At 54.3% G+C, this 18,135-nt stretch overlaps 2 protein-coding genes across 2 annotated transcripts; both read right to left on the bottom strand.

Annotated features, from left to right (window-relative positions):
- Positions 1–1,566: 1,566 nt before the first annotated feature.
- On the bottom strand, positions 1,567–9,449 carry POLR2C (RNA polymerase II subunit C). The gene is made up of 9 exons (XM_076349592.1): positions 9,340–9,449; positions 8,953–9,002; positions 8,633–8,701; positions 8,396–8,448; positions 8,141–8,269; positions 7,053–7,104; positions 6,372–6,540; positions 2,756–2,830; positions 1,567–2,079 (listed from the first exon to the last, which is right to left on the bottom strand). The coding sequence occupies exons 1-9, from the start codon at positions 9,423–9,425 to the stop codon at positions 1,935–1,937; spliced, it is 828 nt and encodes a 275-aa protein (XP_076205707.1). The 5' UTR covers positions 9,426–9,449; the 3' UTR covers positions 1,567–1,934.
- Positions 9,450–9,581: 132 nt separating this feature from the next.
- Positions 9,582–18,119, bottom strand: COQ9 (coenzyme Q9). The gene is made up of 9 exons (XM_076349591.1): positions 18,053–18,119; positions 16,842–17,013; positions 16,091–16,226; positions 15,589–15,731; positions 15,233–15,317; positions 13,930–14,034; positions 11,781–11,936; positions 11,310–11,363; positions 9,582–9,709 (listed from the first exon to the last, which is right to left on the bottom strand). The coding sequence occupies exons 1-9, from the start codon at positions 18,117–18,119 to the stop codon at positions 9,674–9,676; spliced, it is 954 nt and encodes a 317-aa protein (XP_076205706.1). The 3' UTR covers positions 9,582–9,673.
- Positions 18,120–18,135: the final 16 nt, after the last annotated feature.

Here is an 18,135-nt window from a genome sequence, read left to right as displayed (position 1 = left end):
GGGGAGCTGCTGGGGGGACAGCAGGATGGGGAAGGGCTGCTCCCTGCTCCCTGCAGCACGGCCAGGTGCAGAGGGGCTCATCGGCACCCCAGCACCACCCGGTAGCACATCCTTCCCTGGGTGAGAGGTGTAACCCACCCTATTTTCCTGGCTACACACCTCATCTGGAAAAGATTTAATATTTGTTACCAAAAAATGTTTGGATTTTCTTTTTTTTTAAAGGAGTTGCTCAATGAATAAACAACCCTTGTCCACCCTTCCTGTTTGTCTGTTCCATCCAAACACGCTCGGGAAGTGCAAGTGGGAGTAGTGCCTGCCAGAGAGAAAAATGCTGATGGGGGGAGATTTCCTAATGCTCCCGGCAGCGTGCTTGGCTCAAAGCTTTGCTCTGCCTCCAGCCACGGCCAGGACATTTCAAGTGAAGCCCTAAAACCACTGGGGAGGGGAGAAGGGTGGAGCGAATTCCACACTCCATCAAACAACCCCGAGTGAAACAGGATGCCAGCACCCCACTGTCACCCCTCACCTCCAGTCGCCCGCGGCTCCGGGGATGTGCCAGGGCACTGGTGGCTCCAAATCCCCAGGTGAAGGAGTTTCAAGCCGCTCCATCTCCTAGCCCTTCCAGAATTGTGCCAGTTCGGTTATCCATGCCATGACTGTCTGGTGGAGCGCTGGCCTCAAGGCGAGACAGCCGTGCCAGCCGTGACAGTGCTCCCTCCAGGGATGGGGACAGCTCTTGGGGAGCCGTGCCGCAGCCGGCTGTGCCATGGCAAGGACAGTAAAGCAGCAGCCCGGCTGCAGTGGCTCTTCCCTGGAGGGGAAGGCAACGCTGACTCAGGCTGCTCTCTCCGGCTCAGCGTGAGCACCCGTCCCGGCTCCCCAAGCCGTTCCCATGCTCCACGTCCACGCTGGGACGAACGCAGTGGCACACACGCCTTCCCCTTCCTCCCAGCCGCCACGGTAAGGAAGAGGCAGATCTCTCCAGGAAAGTGTCACCGAGAAGCTCATCCCAAGTCCTTCCGGGCACTGACAGAGGGGAGGAGAAAGGGTGACCCGGGCAACTGCTGGAGTCCTTCAGCCGCTGGCATGGTGGTCACGGTTTGGGACCTGCACCAAGCTCCAGCCCAGCACACAACCCACCTTGGGGCTGTGGGCACATTGGAAGCTGTGAGCCAGGGGTTATTAATGACAGACTCCCCGCCATCCCAGCTCCTAACATAAAGATTATATAGCACATGGGTAGAGTCTGCTCCAAAGGAGTCTTGAAATACAGCTAAGCCTGCCTGGGCCATCTGGGCTCCCCTGCAGCACTGCCTTCTGCAGCATCTCGCTCACCAGCCCAGCTTCAAACATCTGCTTTAAATGTAGCACTGGATCGGTAAATAACGGGCTACCTGCTGGAGGGGGTTCTGGTCTCCTCAGGAGATAATGTCAAGAGCAGCAATCAGCAGTAGAGAGCAACGCTCCATCCAAGGCAGATCTCATTAAGTTAATGTCTATTGGAGAGAAGTAAATGATGTGACATCTCCTCCTGCAGCCCCGGACGAGTTTTCAGGGATGACAGAACACGGGGGGTAAGGCTTTATTCAGCACAGTAAGGAACGGACATGCAAATAAGGTAGGGTTGTGTAACCGAGGTACATGCTTCCCGATCCCAAACGCCACGTGGCCAGAATCCAAAACTCTGGCCTAAAACTCTGGGATCACTTAAAGGCAAAGCCTGTCCCAGCAAAGACGCTCATCGATTCCCTTCCTGCTTTACTCTACCCATCACAATGGCTTTCCCTGGGAACGGGGGCCAAGGAAGAGGTGTCACTGACCAGCAGAGCTGGGCCAGGAAAGGCAGAGGGAGATGGGGAGGCAAGAGCCTCGGTCCAGAGCGCTGGAACCTTCTGCATCACTCACGCCTGAGCACTCTCTTGCAAGGGGCCACCTCAGTTTATAGTGAGGACGTCACTCTGAATCTCATGGCTCAGCTGGGTCTGGAGGTCGCTCAGTTTCTTCTTCAGGCCAGACAGCGCAGAGAGAACGATGGTCTCCGGGCGCAGAGAACCACAGGACTCGACATTGTAATAAAACCTGAGGTTACAAGTCAGGGGGATAAGTCACCATCTGCTCCGCGAGGAGGTACAAAACCAGAGAGCGCCTGCAGAGCAGTTCCAGCCCATCCTGACCCACCACAGGGAGATCTGCTGGGAATCCCAACCATCAGCATCATTCACCTCCCAACCGGGCAACAGCCAGCGCCGCCCCTCTACAACCGTCACACCAACACTTGTGACTCCACAGGCTGCAAGAGCACTTTTGAGATTTCCCTCCATTCAGCACTGTGACCTGTGAGCAAGCACAGAGCCCTGTGCCAGGGAGTTAAGACTGGCTGCAGGCACTTCTGTAGTGCAAATAACCCGGGAGAGGGGGTACCACCAGCAATCAGAGCATGAGAGACCCACACGGGTGAATAAATATCCTAAGCCATTTTCCCCCGCAGGCCTCACACTTCACCGAGTGCTGCACTGCCCTACTTGATAACACGAACTCAGCAGAGCCGTCTAGTATCTCCCAGAGGGGAAAACCTGCCAGGCCTGGGCATATCACCAGTGAACTCCAACTTCTGCCCTGCTTTTCAGGGAACACCAGCTTCCTGGGCTGGTAAACTTCGGCACAGAGTAGATACTCTTGTATTCGCGAAAGCTGATGAGATGCACCCAGCTGGTCCCCCCATTTTCCAGCTGCGGCAGCGCATTCAGCTTCCTACCTCTCTGGCTTCCCGTTGGGGTCATAGGGAGCCTGAGCGTCCTCCTCGTCAATCTCCGAGTACTCACTCTTGGGCCTGCAATCAAAGAGCAGGAAAGGTTAGCACGGAGCCCACGCTCTAGCCTGGCCCCTCGGCGCCCAGGCACCCTGCGGCACTGTTTGGCCCCGGAGAGCGAGCACCGGGGATCACGTCCAGCAGGCAAAGGAGCAGTCATCAAACACCAAGTCACAGAAAAAAGCTCGGTCCCACGTTGCCCTTTCTAGCTCATTAATGCCACAGAATCACCCAGCAGTGCTGGAGGAAGAGGATCAGCCCCGCTCTGCCCGAGCTCAGCAAGCCCTGTGCGGGGTACTGTGGCTCCATCCACCCGCACAATCTGGCAGGTGCTTACAGCGAAGGGATGCCGATGCCTGAAGGGACTGTGTTTATGGAGCCCGGACGCTGTTCATGGAGCAATGGACCTCGTGTTATCTTCTCTTTCTATTATTTCACTGGGCCAGGAAAACACCAGAGCACTCCAGCACTCAGCCTGTGCAGCACAGCTGGGATGGGAAGGCCCGACTGGCTTGTGCCCAGCAGGAAACAATCTCCTGTACTTCAGACACCAGCTGCATCAGTGAGCCCCGTCCTGATGTCCTGCACCTCCACTCCTCTACACGCATCACTACCAAAATCACTGCAATACCCCTGCATCAGCCAGGCCAACACATCTTTCTACCCGTTGCATCCCTTGGCTTATAGGGCATCATACCAGAGAGACTGGAAGCACTTAATCCATGCAAGAAAACCCAAAGCCTTGAACTGTCTGAGAAGCCAGCACAGAAAATCCCATGCCCACCAAGGTCTCCTGCTGGCCTTCCTCTGCCCCAGCGATGTCGAGAAAGGCTGATCCTAGCACCCTATCATCAGCTGCCTGAAAAAACCCTGCACTTCCCAAACAAATCCTCTGTCTGCAACAAACCACTGAGAGACATAAAGCGTTAATGGAGCTGGGTCTTCACATTACTTGCAAAATCACCCATGTCCAAAAACAGGGGAGAGGTTTCCACCACCACGACAGCTGCTTTGAGAGTCCAGCTGCATGCCAGTGCTCTGCCAACAGCCTCAAAAGAGCAACTAGCATGTAAAACCAAACCGAAAATAACAGCTAGCCTTGGATAGCAGAGGCCTTTGTCTCTGTATTGTCTTCACGGGGAAATCAGATGAACTTGGAAAGACAGACGTATCATCAGGGAACAGGCAGCTCCGATGGCAATCTTTCTTTGGGATTTTTCCAGCTTTTACATATACTTTGTCAAGAACTTCTCAAAAACTGTTTCCAGTTACCCAGCTGCTTGTATAACACGCCAGGTTCCTGAAGACACAGCCGACTGCCACCGAACAAAAGAGTCCACATTAGCAGCTGCCTTGGGCCGCGCAGCCAGGGAAGCACCTCGCTGCTGAGGTACATGTGCTCCACCACGCACCTGGGGCTGTTCTCTGCGACACCAACATCTCCAAAAGCCCTAACTCTCCTAAATTCACACTGTGACATTCCCCATCCAAAAAGAAGGCAAACCCAATGATACCTCGGCCTGCCTGGCATCTGTCTGTCCAACTCAAAGCAGTATTCCAAGTCTGTCACTTCATCAGTGTCAAAGACTTTCTCTCTAGCGTTACAGAAATTAAAGCAGAGAATTTTTACAGCACCAAAATGAAGCCTAAAATTATTTCAAATCCCGATTTGAAATTCCACATCACAGAGACATTCTTGCTTCTCAAGCACCCAATCTATCACTCAATCAGCTAAACTTCGGGGCAATTTACCTGCCACAAATCATTTGGAAACTTCAAAACTATCCAGTTCCACCCCCAAAACTGCTGGTGACAAAGGACAGGCTGGCACATCAATTCTTGGACATGCTCCTGACCACAAAACTGCCGAGCAGCATCCTCCTCGGCTCTGCACCACCTCACCACAACCAGCCTCTCATGGACTTTGCCCCCACCCCGACAGCCTGGTCTGTAGCTGGCAGTTCCCAAAGTCCAGCTTCAGTCCACATGTACAGACCATCAACGCTAAGGAAAATGCCCATTTCCAGATTTCCAGCACTACCAGCCAGCCTGGTTCCTACTGCAGATCCCAGAGCACTGCCCTGACGAAGTGCTGAAGGAGCCGAACGCCTGGCACGTCCCGTTCTCACCCAGACTGACTGAACCAGACCCGCAAACGTGCCCTACAGAGCCCATCAAAGCCAAGCGGGGTTTGCTCCTTCCATCCGTAAAACAGGGCTGGGATGGCTGCGGGCAGATCCCAGCCCATTTCATGCATGTTATGGATTCACCTGCAACTCCACCCTTGGCGACAAAAGGCTTCTCAAGTGCAAACCTAGCCGCACAGGATCTCCGTGACAGCTCCCGAGTAGAAAGCCCCTGGCAGTCCGGCTGAGGGGTGAAATCTAGGCTAACTGCACCTCCGGGAAGCTCGCTTACCGATAGCTAACTTAGCAAGGGACAGCGTAAGGCCACGCTCTGCAATGGGTCCGAGCGCCCAGGCTCGAAGCGGATAGTGTGGAGGTACAACAGCCCACTACCTGCCTGCTACTGCTTGCAGCCATTTGCAGAGTCAAATTTGGCAGCGCCGGGCCTGGCGGTGACAGGAGGAAAACCCGCTGAGCCCCTTCTGTCGCTCAGCCTCCTCTCCAGCTGCAGCTCTGCTCGGGCTTTTGTTCCCGCTTGCTCAGTCCTGGCTTCTGCAGTCCCTGCACCAAACCCTGCTCCTGTACTGAGGTCTTCCCGACCTTGAGTGCAGCTCTGGCTGCTGCCCTGCTGTTACGGCAGCATATCCACCGCCCCCTCTAGCCCCTGCTCTCAGCCTGCCTTGGCTAAAGCACCTGGCTCCTCGCTCTGCCGCTGGCTCCAGCGTGCTCAATGACAGGATGTCTGCTAGGTGGTCACTGGGCTGCAGAGCCAGGAGCAGCTCAGGTATCTACTCATGGAAAACTGCTGCTAGGTAAAGTCCTTGCCCTGACCAAAGCAGGGCAGCAGCTTTCCAAAAGCGAAATCATGTCACTTTTAGATGAGACGCAGCATGCTACTGGTGCAGAATGACATGTCAGAGCAGAGGAAAGGGCCAGAGAGGAAAACTCCGCTGCCAGAGCTCACACTCCAGGAGTGAGGAGGCGTGTGGGTGAAATCAGGGCCACACACTGGGCATCATCAAACAAACAGGGCTGCAAAATCAGCCTTGCAACCCAACCTTCCGCTCTTTGCTCTCATAGCGACCTCTTCCACCTCGCGTGGATCTATTCCTTCTTCAGACCTTACCCCGAGCTACAGACCACTTGTGTAGGGAAGAAGAAACAGGAACACGTCGTGGGAAAGAACATGAAAGCAAGCAGGGTAAAACAGCAGTGACAGTACGTGAGGAAAGGACAAGAGGTGGCCACAGATCAGTCCACCTTGCATGCAGCTGCAAGTAAGCGACTGGCTTTGGTACCCAAACACAGGGGCAGAGTCTGTGCAAGGGGAAGCAACAGGCATGATCACTTATTGACCCAAATTATCCCCAAGGCTGAAATGTAGGTGCCTGCTGGAAAACCTTTTCCAGTCCCTCCAGACAGACATTAGGACATACCACTCCTCCGGTTTGGGGTATACGGTGTGCCTCAGCGCGTTGTCCGGGTCGTACTCGAAGGCTACGCCTGCCGTGGGGTTCCACTTGGCGTGCTCCTTGCCAAAGCCCTTCTTGGCATAGGCTCGCAGTCTCAGCTCCTGGCCCTTCCGCAGCTTCACAATGAGGATGTCTGCGGAAAAGCACATGCCCGTTTGAGAAGGGTGCAGAGGAGAAATGAGCGTGCAGATCACACGAGGGTGAAAGCAGGAATTTTTAGCGCCCAGGAAGATGTCACCAGAAGCCAGGGCTTGCTTGGATTCTTAGAGGGGCTCATCTGTGTCCCCAGAGCAGCTGGGAAACATCTTGCTGAGTAAAAAGGAGTTGCACATATGCCCAGAGGCACAGCTCAGGCCCCCAGGCAACAGCAGACAGCAAAGCATTTTGCATCTTTGCTGTCTCTAAGCTCTCACAAGGAGAGAGAGGAGCACCCTCTGACACAGGACTTAGTTCTGGGGATAACCTTTAAGTGGCATTAAGACAAAATGCTAACCCCACTGATGCAGTGATGCCGGTGTCTCTCAACTGCCAGCTTCACAGCTGCCTTACAGTTACACAGCTAGTAAAGGAAGAATGAGTTCAAAGAGCCTGAAAGAAAAATTCATTCCCTCCTCCAGTTCCTACTCCCAGTGAAATGCCGCTTACCGTCCTGCTCCACATAGTCGTTGGGGTCGTTGTCTCTGCTCCGAGATGTTACCTGCAGAAGGAGAACAAAAGCGAATTAATGGCAAGATCAACTTTTCTCCCCACATCCAATAGCAGTTGCCTACAAAAATTACAGACTGCAGAGAGCTGCTCTACAGTGACTTACAGCAACAAATCCAGCCCACCCTATTTAACAGAAATCGGGGCAATTCAGGCAGCTGCAGCTAGGTACGCGACATCCCACTCCACCGGCCTGCTCGCCTCCCGAGCCGCTCTCCCCCACAGCACAGCCCAGTCCAGTGCTGCTGCGTGGTTCTGCGATGCAGCCCACAGTCACTCCCACGACTGCTGGCAGGTGACACACAGCACTGACAGCACCTCAGCCGAAGCAAGCAAGAAACAGCAGGCTACAGCTAGGCTTTAACCAGGCAGACACTGTCACCAGCTACCAGAAGCAGCCCCCAGGTTGTGGCGACATCCGGATGCGGCCTCAATAGCATTTTAAAACATTCTCCATTAAGTCCCTTTGCATCTGTTCTGCTTTGGCTCTGCCAACCCTCCCCAAGGCGACTGGGCAAGAGCCGTTTGGCCCGGGCTCCTCACACCTTGCTGCGCTAGAGAGCCAAGAACCAGAAAACCAGAGGCCTCTGGGTTGCTGCCAAGCCTTCGAAGAGGCTGACCTTGCCCGAGCCCCGGCAGCAAGCGGGCAGGAGAACGCAGTGACACGGCAGCAGGACACAAGCACACACGTGCCGAGCGTTCGAGGCGAGGTGGAGGGGCTACACTAAAGCCTCCCAAGAGTTTGAGATGAGGGATGCCGGATGAGGCTTTAACAAGGCCATACTGCTTTGACACGCCATCAGACAGCAAGTGAAGGACAACAAGCAAAGAAGAGGAGGGCATTGGCACACACTGCTGTTTCTGCAGATACTCCTGCTTTGCTCTCCCACTGCGTTTTAAGTGGGGCTTTAGGCAACGTGAAAGGTGCTCGAAGGCCTTGTGTTGTCCACATCCCGTGTGTTTGCTACCCTGGCCTCAACAGGAACGTAGAGCGGGGACTCGCCAACAAGCAGAGGGATCGCACTGACCGGTATGACCCGGGGGTTGTTGGGGATGAGATCGCGGGATGTGACGTGACGAGTCTGGTCTTCATTGCACCGGACATCAAGGGTGAACTCCACAGAGCACTCCGGACAGAACTCATCGCACGTGCAGTCCTGCGACAGACACGGGTCAAGACCTTTACGCCAAACCTCTCCCAGCAAGAAATTAGTAGCACTTCTCACCAGATCAGACACCCACCACCATCAAAATAAGCACCCACGACATTTTGCTTGACTCACCCTGGAATATTGCATCTTATCCACAATGTCATCACTGGTGAGCGGGATGAGACCTGCGGGAAGAAGGAAATCGGGGAAATGTCTGAGTGAGACCACGGGAGCACCGACCCTCCTGCCGAGACGGGCAGAGGAACAGCAGCCTCCTGACAAGGGTGCTTCAGCGTCTCCGGACTGATTCTGCTCACGACCGCTGCCTTGCTGCATGTCTTCGTCTTCCTCCCCATGCCCGGCACTCACCCAGCCTGTGTGCAATGAATTCATCATGGAGCACGGAGGAGTTGGCGTCTATCTGGACCCAGTCGATGGCTGCAGAGGGGAAAAAAAAGTCACAAGCTGAGAAATATTTCTGTGGGGAAAAGCCGAGCAGTTCGCCAGGGCGCAGGAAACGTTACAGAGACTACAGAGAAGCTGAGACGGCATCTGGTAATACATAGTACTGGCTAAACACGGGTAAGGTGAGCTGAAGGCAGCTTGGAGGGGAAAACGGAGGGGAAGCGATGAGAGCAGCGGGGACGGCAGCCCAAGGACCGCGACCGCAGGCGAGCGCAAGGCGGTACCTATGATGGGCACTTCTGCGATGAACACTCTTCGAATGGAATTTGCCACCCTGAGGGAGAGAAACACCCGTGTTCAGGCGTGAGGGAGCGTGGAGCTCCGCGACGCACCGGCCTGCCCGCGGGGACGCCGGCCGCCGGCCGAGGCCCGGACTTTGCCTCGGAGGCCCTGACCGGGCCCGCGCCAGGGGTGCGCGCCCGAGGCCCGGGCGATCCCCGCGGCCCGGCCCGCTTCCCACCCCCCCCCCCCCGGCCGGCCGCCCGCACGCCCGGCACCCGCGGGGAGGCAGGGCCTGCGGGGGCCGCCCCCGAGCTCCGCCAGCGGGGCCGACGGCGGCCTGGTTCGTCCCCGGGCCCGCCCCGCCGGCCCGGCCCCGCGGCGGCGCTCACGCCAGGTCCGTGTTCTCGATGATGAACTTGACGTTCTCGTCCGTCAGCTCGGTGATGCGCACCGTGGGCTGGTTGGCGTACGGCATGGCCGCCCCGCCGCCGCGCCGCTCCCGGCCCGCCGCCGCCCGCCCCCGCGCCCGCCCCCTGGCGGCGGCCGCCGCCTCCCGGAGGACCCGCCCGGTGAGGGCCCGCCCCGCTCCCCCCCGCTCCGCCGGCGGTGCTCCCCCGAAAAGAGTCCGTGCCAGGCTGGGGTGCGGTTTTATTGGTGCCGGGGAAGGGTCGGGCGCGGCCCGGTCTCGCTCCCGCGCCGTCGCCGTCGCCCGCGGCTCCCTCCTCACCGGCGCTGGTTCAGGCCCGCCAGGTTCTTGATCTGCGGGGCAGAGGGAGAAGGGGGTTAAGCGCCGGTGCCCCGGGGGGGGGGGGGGGAAGGCCGCGCTCCCCGAGGCACTAAAGGCCTCTGCCCAGCCCTGGAGGTTTTGGCGCTGCCGGGCAGCAAGTCTTGCTCCAGAAGAGGCCGCGGGAGCAGGGGTGAAGAGGGGAGGAGGCCTGTGTGCTTGGGAGCCGGGGGGGGCGAAGGGCACCATTTGTGGTCAGAGGACGGGGGTGAATGCAAAAGGGGTGGAGAAAGATGGCCCTAGATCCAGCCACAGGCATCCCTCTGAGCTGAACCTGCTCTCTAGGTCAGCAGGTTTCAGCTCGGTTTTATTCCTGTGGCCAGGCAGACCCCGACAGCGAACTTGAGCCTTTGAGGCGTTCGGCTTGCCCGTCCGTTTCGCAGAGAGCTGGAGAGCTCAGCACACCTGTATGGTGGTACACTCAGCACACCTGTACAGCGGTACACTCAGCACACCTGTATGGCGGTACACTCAGCACACCTGTACGGCACCCTTGGACCTGGGAGGTCCGGACTGGTTGCCCCTAATAGTTAACGCACTGGGATGATTTTTCCCTAAAACCAGCTGGCTGCAACCCTCCCCCCTTCAGAAGCAGCCTAGTTCCTCCCGTTTATCTGCGCAGGGGATCTGCGGCACGGACAGACTGAAGATCCGGTAATAGGAGCCATCTCGGGCCCGAGCTGCCGGGATGCAATCTGCAGGAGAGCATCGCGCTGACGTACAAGAGCGCAAACAGAGCACGGGGATTTCTCTAGTGGAGGATCCTTTTGGCGTAAGCAGAGAGAGGCTGAGAAATGCTAAAGATGGGAAGCGACTCCACCATAACTGCAGGGGGAAGGAGGTGGGAGAAATTCTTGGGAACTGCTTCATACAGTAAAAATTATTTCCAGTTTATGTTCCAGCCTGTTTGTCTTGTACCGGTGCAAGGAAAACGTATTTCTGGTAACAAGGAAATCACTTCGCTGCTAAATGCAATGGGAGTTCTCCAAAAACATAATCAGAGAGAGGCCCTGAAGCCCTTCAAAAACCATTCCTGGGTACACAAAAGATTGTTTCCTATCCCAGAGGAAGTGCAGCTCCCCCTGCATGGACACAAAGCAGCCCAGGATGCTACCACGAAGTGAATGAATTCTTGGAAGGACACTGCAGCCAACTGAAACAGCTCGAGGAAGTCACCCCGCGGTGGCTCAGGGACAGGTGCCACCTCCCACGCGTCCATGGGGGCACGGACCTTCCGTCAAGATCTCCGGCGCAGGGACTGGTAGCGGAGGAGATCTCGTGACAAGCGACGAGAACGGCTGTATTTATTCCGATCGCCTGTCTCTCACCCCTAAAGCTCACCCTGCAGCTTCAGACTTAATTTTTTTACGCTCTCTTACAAGTTCTTTCACCACAAAACAGTGAACTAACCCCAAACTACCCGGAAAATCATCCTTGCATGTAGTTAAGTTATGAAAGACAATTCTTTTTCACGCTGTCCTCTAGATTTGGGAGGAAAGACATGCTGACATTCAGCATGGAAGGGAAGAGAAACAATTCTGCCCTTACAGCCCTGCTGGTTTCGGCATTACTTACAGTAACTGCAGCTCCCATCAGGCCCTGGACAAGTGCTTCTCCGGTTGACTGTACCTAGGAGACACAGGGAGAACATGACCTTTTGCTTTCTTCTGGAGTCACACTTGTGGCCACCCAAACGCAGAGAGGTAACGCACAACAAACATGTATTTGCTGCAGAAAGGTACTGACAGAAGCCAAGCGCTGCAGACAAACGATAGCCAGAGAGGAGAAACACGGAAGAGATTTCCTGGGAATGTATGTCTCCTAACCATCGGGCCAGTCTGACGGAGAGGGCGCCTGCATGTCATTTTACTGGAAAATACCTAAGCGTTTACTGATGTCGAGCCGACAGCATTTATGCCATCACCCGCCAGTACACGGTGGTCCCTCAGCAGACGCGTGGTCTGCACGATCGAAAAGCCAGGTCTGTCCGCATATGTATTTGGGGAGGAGGGGGACGCTGCACGTACGCCTTGCTCGTAACGTTACCTGGTTAGCTGTATTGCCCATGTTCATGGCATCAGCCACTCTGTTTTCCAGGAAGCGCCAAGTGTCCTCGAAGTCAGGGGATGAATCCTGCATCATCACCAGTTCGCTGGTGTTGTAGATGCCAGTGAGCACAGCCCGGCGAGTGTACCAGTTAAACTGCAGGGGCACGAAAGGAGAGAGAGGGAGAAAGGTGTGACCTGAATGCAGATCAAGAACGCAGCTCACGAAAGCAGACCCGAGAGCGGCAAAGGAAAATAGCATACCGACAGCACATTCCTTCCCCACTTAAACTGTATAACTTGTCTCTGTGATGCAGTGGGCCCCCAGCCAACACCGACATCTGACAGCACAGCTGCTCCCGTGGCACCAGACAGAGGTCACAAGCGCGGTGTGTGAAACTGCTGAGCAAAATCCCCACCACCTGCTCCTGGTTGCAAGCAGGCACCTGCAGCAGGCAGCAAGGAATCCTCCCTTGCCCAGCTAGCCTGCCTGCACGGTGCAAGAGTTCATCTTTGCTTTACAGACCGCTAGCAGGCAATGCAAAGCTCTGATTCTAGATCTGGTTAGATGAGAAACGGCTGCATTTAGTATTGAACTTGAGCTGCAGTTCGCTCCAGATACAAGCACGAAGAAAGGGAACGGAGGACAGAACTGTGCAAGACAGCACACAGAGACACACCTTTCCCAAATCCTATCACTGAAATACCAGTGCTGCCTGCTGAATCACTAAGTGCATCAGTACGCTGCAGGCAGCAGTGCTGTAGGATGCGTTACAACAGTAGGTTACACAGTGCAAAGGTGCACAAATAACTCAAACTCTTCAGTTTTTCCAGTTGCACTTGCACCACTGGCAGACGAAATACATAAACATTTTTAAAAACGAGTCTTCCACTTCATTTGCTGCTACTGCAGTGACTAAACTATTTGAGTACCTGGAAAAAAATACTGGTTGTTCCATTCACAATTACAAAGCAACAGAGAAATGAAAACACTGGCCTTGATTTTTAAAACAACAGTTGGCTCGAAAGCTCTACTGTCTGCACCACGACCTGCAAACTTTGACAAGGGGAGAAACGAGGGATGTTGCCGCTTGCAGCCGGATCTCTCAGGTGCCCGAGACCAAACTGTTTCTGTTGATTCTCCTCCTGCTCCGAAAAAAACACCTGCAGGGGTCTCTGAGGCATGGGTGTACTCTACCTAGCTCCTGGTGTTGTGAAGAGGGCTCCGCTGCCAGTGACGTTAAACCCCTTCACTGGGAAGGAGAGAGGGGGCTCAGCATCACAGCTTCCCGAGAAAACTCTTGTAACCGGTCAGAAGGTGCAAACAAAAGACAAACTTCAGAACCTCTCCTACTCTGTGCGTCGGTGAGGAGACTTTAGGAACAGCTCAGTGCAGACACTGACTCCGACGTGTTGATTTGACTTTCATAACCCGCAAGGGACTTGCAGTTCCTGATGCAATCGCAGTCTTTCAGTTCTCTTCTGGTTTATTCCTTTCATTTTTCTGTCATCTCATTTATTTTTCACTGCAGTAGCTTCTCTTTTATACTCAGATAAAAGAAGCTTATTAAAGTAGTTTGTTAAAATGGTTCATTTAGCTTTTCCCACCTCTCCCTACATCTATATGAATTAAAGTAATTTATTAATTGCTTTAATCAAGGTTATAATTTTCTTTTATTTCCTGCCAGAAAGATGAAAGCTTTAATAAGCTACTGGTATTTTTAGGTAGGTTCTTTAAAGGTTTTCAAGTCAAATCTGTAAATGCTACTGCTGGTGGAAGAGACAGCTGCTTCGACAGAGACACTGCTCGCTCACTGAATACTGGATCAACTTCTTAGTCTCAAAATCTCAACAATTTTGTCTGTGTCTTCAAAAAAAGAAAGAGTACTTAAAAGAGTCTAGGAAAGTAGGTCCTTTTAATTTGCACTAATCCCATTGGCGCTAATTTGCATTTAGTCCCATTGGCTCCTAAGTCTCTTCGGAAATTAGACTATCGCTTATAAAGACCCTTGGGTGCTTCGGAAAATGTCTTCCTCATTCAACAAAAGGATCATTTCAAGAGAGACGTGGCCCGACGCCTACTTCAACCCGTCATTTTGCTGAAGTGCCGAGGGACAGAACCAGCCGGTCTGCGAAGCACAAAGACTTACGTCTGTGGACTGGTCTCCAGCATAGTGCCATATATCATCAATCATGCTGGTGAGGAGGTTGAGGCTGGAAGGGATGTTATGTGGGAGCAACAGGATGCTCAGAGCCTGCGAAGGAAACACACAGATAAACGGGAGAGTCGAAGAGAGAAGGACATAGCCTTAAAGCAGACCAACGATGCTCTGCTCTGTTATCTTTTCCCTGTTGCTGTTGACTTGGCTCCAGCTCCCAGTGACAAGTCCTCCCAGATCTTTTCAGCTAGCACCGGTCTTTCCAAGCGGCAGGATTTGCGGGGAATGTACAGTGTGGCAGCCAAGCTCAGGCCTCGGGCTGTACTGGAGCCCAAAGCTCCCCGCTCAGCTCAAACGCCACTGTGCTGTCTCTCCCGAGCTGCCTCTCCAGGCAGGGACACACAGCACAGGCTGAGCTGACTCACACTTGTGCTGTGCCCCTACAGGCAGGGAGTCAAATCTCTCATTTCTCTGAATTTGACTTTGAACTCAAAGCAGCTACGGAGGGCAGAACAGCCAGCCATAATGGCCCTACTGGGATCCTGCAGCCTTTGAGCGTAGTAACACAATGCCGGAAGAGTCACAAACCACCCGGATCCTTCACAAGACAAGTCATGCTAATCTGGAGCAAAAACACGAATCCTGTCTTCTCTCTCTGCAAGGAGCGCTGGATTCAGCCGCCCAGAGGCCAGCAGTGACTCTGGACAACAGAGGCTGACTTTGCAGCAATCTTTGCAGCCCAAGGTTGGGAACTCTTTGCTTGTTACTGAAGCCACTATTCAATTCCCTTCTCACCCTGGGAAGAAAGGCTTGAGACTTAAATCTGAATTTTGAAGCACGGAGCCCTCTCAGTTCACAGATCTATCCTCAGGTTGCCAAGGGTTTGTCATTCGCACGCTAGGCAGGCAGTTTCTTGCAACAAAGCAGTAGTTCTGCGTTTCCAGGCATCAGATGATACCGGTGCAACCAGAACAATGCTGCAAGGAGCCCGACTTGCAGCGACACTGCAAATAGGACTGAGCAGAGACACAGCTTATCCCCTGGGGATCCCAGATGGGTGGAGTGAACGACGGAGAGGTTTGCCTTTCCAGAACTGCAGGAAATAGTTGTTCTAAGGACACCTTTAACTGCCTTCTTCCAAGGGTGCTCTCTTCTTGAAGGGTATGAATCATCTGAAACCAGCGAGGGTTTCATTTACAACCTTGAACTACTCCAGTGGAGAGACTACGCTGAAGGCCACAGAGCGTTTAAAATACACACAAAAAAAGAGACAATCCTGATATTCATTTTATACCTGGGGCCATTTCTCAATATATGGAATCAGCATCCTCAGTCTGGCTTCCACAGCATCTCTCAGGAATTGATCTGTAGGCTTCTTCCTGAGTGAGGAAAACAAAATGCAAATATGAAGAACATCCAAGTTAAACTCAATTCTGAACTTGAAAGATCGATCTCTTGCCTGCCTCAGCAATAGATACACAAAGTATTATGTATTCTTCATGCCTCTGGTCCAACTCTGTATCTGGGAAGGTGGTTTTATTTGGGTAAATTACATTTTTTCCTTAAAGTATTTGTATCCCAGGTGGCCTCTCTGTCTATCCAGTCCCCAAAGCCCGCCAAGGAAGATGTCTTTTCATACCCGGTACTCACTCTGCTTCGCCCAGCTGCACTAATTTTTGTTCCTGCTCCAGCAGCTCTGACAGCTTGGTGTTGCACTGAGACACAAAGTGCAGGATCAGCTCGCTGCCATCACTGTGAAACATCCCTGCGGCAGCAACAGAGAGACCCAGGGTCTGTAGGGAAGAAGGGAGAAGCACAGACTGGGTCATACACTGCTAAGCAGGATCCAGCTAGAAAATACGTTGTATTTATTTTGTGAACGAAGTTATATGAATTTAAACAAAGCAACGCTGCATTAAAAGGCTCTTTCTGTACATGTGTTTCTCTCTTTAGGATCACTACTCTACGTCATGCCTTAGTTTAACTCTGACAGGGTTATCCTGGAGCAGCTGGGATGCATTCCTGCCCGGTACCATTTGCTGACTAGGGTGCATCGCCCAAGAGTATGTGGGGGAAGCATGCAGGCCTGGCTGTCTTTGGACTTCAGCTCCATCCAGTTTTCAACTGGTTCTTTGCTTCTCTCCCCACATACCTTGGCTCCCTCTGCAATGGCTTCTGCAGTCCAGCCATGTTCAGGCACAAACTCCAGCGCTGCTGTGAGGATTCGATGCTGCAGCTGCTCCTCGCTCTCATAGTCCTCAGACTCCTGGCCGCCCTGGCCAGTGTAACTATGAGAAGGTATTGTTACAGTGAGGGGAACGTCACCACCAAACATCAGCAACCTGGACTCTGCCACTCGCTCGCTGCCACCGCTGCGTGCAGGCACGCTTTGAGATCTGCTTACTTAGTTTAAATCTCACCTCCTCCTGTAAAATCCTTCCCTGTCCAGAAAAAGGATTCTTAACGAACCTCTGCCATGAGAGGAGAAGAGAAAAATAAGGGAGGGTTCAGTCTAGGTGCCTACCTGGAGACCAATCAGCCTCAGCTTCCCCTCCTTTAAAAAAAAGCTAAACTATAAGCTTTTCCAATGGGAGCCTTATAGTTATAGGCACATGGACAACATATTGTCCGTATTTTGTGTAGATTTACACAAAAATCCAGAAGCGAAGGCTTGCGCTTTGCAGACCAGAGAGGTTCCCTCTTGAAAGCAAGTCCCATCCTGTCTCCACAGCAGACAGTGGAATTTGCACTGTCACAGCAAACCAGCTCTCCAGCTGCTGCAGTCTGAGGCTCCATTAACTCTGGATCTCGTTGTCTCCGAGTTTCAGATGCAAGTTTCAGGAAAGCAAAGCCTTCTGATCCCGCTGTCGGCAGGACAGCGCTAGAAATAGCTAGTGAGTTACCTGGGGCGAGGGCCCTGAGGTTCCTCTTCAGGCTGGTGATCGGTCGGATGTGAATCGAACTGCTGCTGAGAGGAAGACGCCAACGGCTCCTTCTTCTGCTCATCGGAGACCCTCCTCAGCACAGCCGAGGCCTGGAGAGGACGCTGTGGTGGGGAGAGCTGGCACCTGACCACTAAAAGAGAAACCAAAAGAGTCAGATGTCTCTTTCCAACAAGAGGAAGCACAGAAAATTAAGGTGAAGAAGAGAGTTGTGGTAAACACAGCTGGAAAGAACAGAAATTTGTAGAGACGGTCTTTTTTTTTTTTTACACTTCCGAGAAGCGCCCCTCTCAGCTGAGCTCACATTTACTTGATGAAAATAAAGTGAAAATGTTTTGCGAGGAAAAGAACCACACATATGGCACGTATTGCAAATAGAAAGGAGTTTCCCGCTCTTGCACTGGAAACCAGGTGCACCAACATGCGCTCAGTCCCCTGCAGCACGCCCTCTCTCCTTTTCGGTCCCTGATGAAGGAGAGGAGTTAGAGGGAGGCGCCAACCCCTGAGCTCGGGGCAAGAGGCGAGTAACACTCCTGAGAGCGAGCGGTCTTAACAGATACAACACGCCGATCACGACGCGTGTTTCTCAGATGACTCAAAGGCAACGCAGCTGCCAATTACGGCTACTCCGTGAGAACTTTTAATTTGACTGCAGTGAGGTTTGGGGTTTGTTTTTTTTTAATAAGCCGGGGTTGCATGGCCCACGCTTTAAAAAAAAAAACAACCCACCACCAAACCCAACCCCCCTCCGGTTCCCTCGCGCGCCGCGTGGGGCAGCTTCAGGGCCGGGAGGTGCGAGGGGCAGGCCGGGCGCCAGGCCCGCTGAAGGGGCCTCCTCACACCAGGCCCCGCACGGCCTCCTTCAACCCAGGCGCTGCGCTCCCCAGAGAGACCCTCGCGGGCCAGGCTGCGCCCCTCCGACCTCCCAGCCCGCCCGCAGCCCCCGCCGTCAGGCAGGCCCCGACCCGGCCCCGGGGCCCGGAACTCGGCCTGGGACCGGGACCGGGACCGGGACCGGGCCTCGGAGCGGCCCCGCGCCGCCCCCTAGCGGCGTCCCGCCTCTGCCCTTCACCTCACCTTCCCCCGCCCCGCCCCGCCCGCCACGGCCACGGCCACGGCCACGGGCACGAGCACGCCCCCGCTCCCCCCAGCCGCGCCCCCCGCCCCCTCACCCGCGCGGCCCCGCCACAGCCGCCAGCCCGCCCGCCGCAGGCTGCCCGCCGCCGCCGCCGCCGCCATCTTGGAAGCGGGCAGA

Source organism: Aptenodytes patagonicus, chromosome 11 (genome assembly GCF_965638725.1).
Source record: "Aptenodytes patagonicus chromosome 11, bAptPat1.pri.cur, whole genome shotgun sequence".
Taxonomy (NCBI): Eukaryota; Metazoa; Chordata; class Aves; order Sphenisciformes; family Spheniscidae; genus Aptenodytes; species Aptenodytes patagonicus.
Note: the sequence above shows the minus strand (reverse complement) of the source record. Positions and strands in the feature narration are given on the sequence as shown.